This window comes from Phyllobates terribilis, unplaced genomic scaffold (assembly GCF_046119375.1).
Source record: "Phyllobates terribilis strain yellow unplaced genomic scaffold, ASM4611937v1 Scaffold_12__6_contigs__length_324123572, whole genome shotgun sequence".
Taxonomy (NCBI): domain Eukaryota; kingdom Metazoa; phylum Chordata; class Amphibia; order Anura; family Dendrobatidae; genus Phyllobates; species Phyllobates terribilis.
The window spans coordinates 22651382-22656305 of NW_027362772.1; the positions used below are offsets into that span (position 1 = coordinate 22651382).

The 4924-nt window shown below is 37.9% G+C and overlaps 1 protein-coding gene across 1 annotated transcript; it reads left to right on the plus strand.

Annotated features, from left to right (window-relative positions):
• The first annotated feature begins 294 nt into the window (after positions 1-294).
• LOC141172959 (zonadhesin-like) lies at positions 295-3427 on the plus strand. Its single transcript, XM_073657574.1, has 4 exons — positions 295-393; positions 1275-1333; positions 1660-1710; positions 2446-3427. The coding sequence occupies exons 2-4, from the start codon at positions 1294-1296 to the stop codon at positions 2814-2816; spliced, it is 462 nt and encodes a 153-aa protein (XP_073513675.1). The 5' UTR covers positions 295-393; positions 1275-1293; the 3' UTR covers positions 2817-3427.
• Positions 3428-4924: the final 1497 nt, after the last annotated feature.

The following is a 4924-nucleotide window of genomic DNA, read 5'->3' on the forward strand; positions in this document are numbered from 1 at the left end:
AGTGGTGGAGGAACATGATAGCACCAGTGACTGAGTGATGGAAGGGAACTCCCTCTTCACATGGCACATCTGTTCACGGTACGTGCCCTGTGGAGCCATCACATTACATGAATTTTTTAGTTATTACAGATGTCTTGTCACCCAAGGATTGAACCACTGACACATTAATTAATGAAATTCCTGAAGCTATTTAGATAATAATTGGAATAATAATAAGCCAGTGGCAGTAATGATAGGTATAGTTAAGTAGGTCGGAAGTTTGTAAGTTCGGTCAATTAATTAGGAGCACGAGACTGTGATTCATATCAAAGGTGAGAATATATATAGTGCGAGCAGGATCTTCACCTTGACATCCATCTCTCACCAACGGAGCTGACAGAGCCTCTCACTCAGGTACATATATTCTCATGGAATCATTACATGAACTTTATTTCCTTTCAGGTATTTATAACCTTGGAGACTCTTTTCTCATGGGTCTCCAGAGATCCTACCATTGGGTTTCTACATATTTCATTGCATCTGGTAACATCTCTGATGCCAAGAACATCTACAGAGGGTAGAAGTTGTGGTTCTATATGCTGAATGATTATGGGAAATCAAGAATATTAGGGTCCCTCAGTTTCTATCAGGCATACCATTGAAGTTAATTCAAGAGATCATGACCTATGGGGCTGCTATTAAAGCCATTTACCGAGACCTGTCTATCCAGATTTTGGCCAAGAAGGTTTCAAATGGAGTTCTAACCTCAATGTTTTACAGGTTTCGTATATATACCAATTAATATGAGAGGAGGACTTGTGTTTGGCAACAAGTTCAATTATGGGGAAGGGTTGATTGAGTCAAACATTGGAGAACCAATTCATTTCATACTCTGTTGCCCCTGAAATGCTAATCACTTTTCCACTGATAATGGGGGTTATTGGCTGGATCGCTTTTAGTTGAGGTCCTGTCTTTGGATGGTGAATGCTCGTTGACTTCTCTACTGAGTTTGATGGGAATATGGAGATAGTCTATTCAGGAACTTTCATCCTCGTATGCAGCCATTCAGGAGAGTTGATGGTTTTTGGTCTTCAAAGTGGAGGCCATAGGGCAGTGTCTCAAGTGCTCTTCTTAAAATCTGGCCAGGTTCCAGTAGAGGAATCCACACTCCTACCATCAGTTTATCATGAAACCAAAACTCCCATGTTTAGAGGGACAATCACTTTAACAAAGGAACTTTGCAGTTTGAAAGATTCTTTAGTAAGTTTTGTACTTAAACAATTTTTTCTTCTTAGTTTTCAGACAAATATCAAGATGATGAGCCGCGGAGTTGTGGTTTCTTCACTTATGCTAGGTAAGTGAGTATGCAATATATTAATGAGATCCTAATATGGTAGGGTGCAAAACTCCAACAGAAGACCAACTTATTTGGAGGTGACTTTGCAGCTAACCGCTTGCCTTTGCTGAGTATTTCTCCCAGGTTGATTTCAAAATAACACTTTAGAAGAATAATACACATGAAAGTGGACCTGCCCAATGCTGTATGATGGGCCCATTTAATCTCCACTGGGGGGCCACAATGGGAGGCCCACAATGTTTGGTCATAAGGGAAATAATGGTGTTGTCATACAGGAGAGAATATTTTGGATTGAAAAAGTCAATTTTATCTTTCTGTTGCAGCATTTTCCGCTATGTTTATGGAAATGTTGGACGCCAGGAACATCCAGCCATGTGAGTAGCACCTTAGGGATGGGATGGACATTTTTTTAATACCATTTAAATTGTGGAGAGAAGGAAATAAAAACATTGTAATAACCTGATGAAATAAAAATAGAGGATACATCACTCTATGTTCTCTTTTGTTTTAAGGAGTACACTATTGATTATCATGTGATGGTTTTTAGCCAACCTCAAGAGAGGCATGACGGCATACTTTTCCTGTGATTGGCTGAAAAACATTACAAAATTTCCACAGTTTTTTGTAATTTGCTGATTTTTTTTTAAATGTATTCCACTTTTGCATGGGGTTTTTGCTCTAGCTAATAGAGTTTTGTCTTTAAAGGGGTTGTCCTCTATTTACAAACCATTTTGTGTAAGGGTCTTCCAAAAATAGACTGATTACTGATTGTTCTACTGTTAATACCCCAAGCGGTTGGCTTCTATCCAAAGAGGAACTTGATAGGAAGTGTTCAATTTTCCTACAGTGCCTCCACAGGACAAATGAAGCATGTCATCCATTTAATAAGCTAGCTGGGTCCTCCAGAGAATGGTAGATGCTCGCAAATGCTCTATGTTTCTGCTATAGGCACCATTTTAATTCAAGATAATAATTTAAGCTTTATTATATCTCCATGTCTTATCAGATGAGCCAAATCCAATCCGAACTATTGGAAAATTGAAATAAGTCAATGAATGAAAAAAAATATTGTAATTAGTCCTTAATTAATTTTTTTTTATTGTGTCCAGTGAATTGCCCGGCCAATATGGAAGAAGGCTGCAGTCCATGCTGGGGTGGAACATGCGAAAGTTTAAGCAGTCCTGTGATCTTGAAGTGCAAAGATCAGTGTAACCGTGGTTGTGTCTGCAAGAAAGGCTATTATGTCCAGAACAACGAGTGTGTCCCCGCGTCCCAGTGCAAAGTTCAGTGTCCGGCCAACATGGAGTTTAACCCTTGTGTGAGGAAGGTCGTCACCTGCTTAACCATAAATGGCAGCGCTGTAGATTATGATGAGTGTAAGCCTCGCTGCCAATGTGTGGGGGGTTATATATTCTCTGGCCAGAAACCACAAGACTGTATCGAAATGCACCAATGTTCCAAACCGGAAAATACTAAATAAAGCTGAATATGATGTAAAATGGGTCAAACATTCCAGTGATGGTGGAGGGGGGAGAGAAATGCTGCTTTAAAGGGAATCTGTCAGCAGGTTTTTGCTATGTCATCTGAGAGCAGCATGATGTAGGGGCTGGGACCCTGATTCCAGTGATGTGCCACTTACTGGGCTGTATGCTGTTGTTTCAATAAAATCAGTGTTTGAGCAGATTATCTCTACAGGACTAGTTGTCTCGTACCTCCTAGTCCTCCTGCTCTGTGAAACCCCGCCCCCAACACTGATTGGCAGCTTTCTGACAATGTATAGTGTGTGTGGGCGGGATTATACAGACACAGTGTTCCAAGATCAGTAGCAGAGAAAACTGTGATGCTATCCCAACTGCTGCACCCAGTAAATTAAGTGACACATTGCCGGAATCAGGGTCTCTGTCCCTACATCATTCTGCTGTCAGATTAAATAGTATAAAAAGACCTGCTGACAGATTCTCTTTAAATATCAGCACCTTGTGGAATGTAGAAATGAATGTGTATCTTCCATGTTGCAATTTATTATTTATTGTATATTCAGGTGGTCGGTTTATGATAAGACTTTGGATAAATAAAGTTTTTTGAAAATAATTTACTTTTGCCATGTGTTTTTGTGACTATATGTAATATTTTAATTATTAAAAAAAATGTAAAATATAAAGTGATAAATGTAAAAAAATAAAAAATAAATAGTATATATTGATATTAATAAATAAATAATAAATAAACTATAAAAAGTAATTTAAACTTTAAAACCTGGCTTCTCCCAAATGCAGAGGCTCCTCCTACTTTTTAACACAAGAGGTTTAATTAGTTTTTTTAATCATCTTTATTGTTATAAAAAATACCATATATGCTTATGTTTTTTATTTTTTTTATTTTTTTATTTTAACTAGTAAAAAAGAGGCGGGAATTCAAACTTTCATTTTTGTTTATTTAATTATTAAAAAAAACATTTTTTTTTTAGTTCAGTACTGAGCAACCCCTTATTATTGACTCCATACTTACCTCCATTACCTGCACCACTCCTCTGTTCTCAGCCTTGTGTCCCCTGATATAAACAATATTCCATGAATGCTGCAGCCTATCATCAGTCATTGATCGTCTGCAGCCTTCACATTTCCAGCTGAGTAGAAGAAAAAATTTGCAGAGTAAAAAATATTTTTTACTTTCAGAAATGTTGGCTACATTCCAAAAATGTAATTAATAGGCACAAAAAATCTAACAAATAATATACAGTATATATTTTTTGTAAAGAAAAGTTAAAAAATAATATACATTAAGTCATAATTTATAAATATTGATGAGAATTTGTACAGTTTTTTTCATACTATAAAAACCACAGCTAAAAATGTGCATGTAGTAGAAAGGTAACCAGATGCGTAATGACTTTGAGAATGTGCTTTAGGAAATGTTTGTTCCCATCCCGGAGGCGCAGCGGTTGTGATCATTGTGCTGTGCAACAGCTGAAATGACGATAATGAAATCTGAATGGACGAATGTGAGATGTAAAACATACATTACGTCCCGTATAAACAGTGTCCAAAGACAATGAAGAGCACGGAATTTTACACCTACATTGCTACATTTTAAATATTTAAAAAATATTTCTGAATGTTTCAAGGTGTTGTCACCTTTCAGAAAACTTTGTGCCATTATCTGTGATAGTTGCACCCCATGAGGCAAGATCTTGCATGGAGCCCCAGACTATGGAAGATTGACATCTTGTCTTTCTTCCATTTCTAATAATTGTGCCAACAGTTATTGCCTTCTCATCAAGCTGCTTGCCTATTGTCCTGTAGCCCATCCCTGCCTTGTGTAAGTCTACTGTTTTGTCCCTGGTGTCCTTAGACAGCTCTTTAGTCTTGGCCATGGTGGAGAGGTTGGAGCGTGATTGATAATTCCATGACAATGTAGTGTGTTGCTACTGATAATGTTTGAGACTGTGGTCCCAGTTCTCTTCAGGTCATTGACCAGGTCCTCCCATGTAGTTCTGAGCTGATTCCTGACCGTTTTTACAATCATCCTTACCCAATGAGGCGGGATCTTGCATGGAGCCTCAGACCGAGGAAGATTGACATCTTGTGT

Excerpts from the sequence above, each read along its gene's own strand:
- LOC141172959 (XM_073657574.1), top strand. The coding sequence starts at position 1,294 with ATGATGAGCCGCGGAGTTGTGGTTTCTTCACTTATGCTAG. Across the intron at positions 1,334-1,659 it reads GGTTTCTTCACTTATGCTAG|CATTTTCCGCTATGTTTATG; the intron begins GTAAGTGAGTAT and ends TTTCTGTTGCAG. Across the intron at positions 1,711-2,445 it reads CGCCAGGAACATCCAGCCAT|TGAATTGCCCGGCCAATATG; the intron begins GTGAGTAGCACC and ends TATTGTGTCCAG.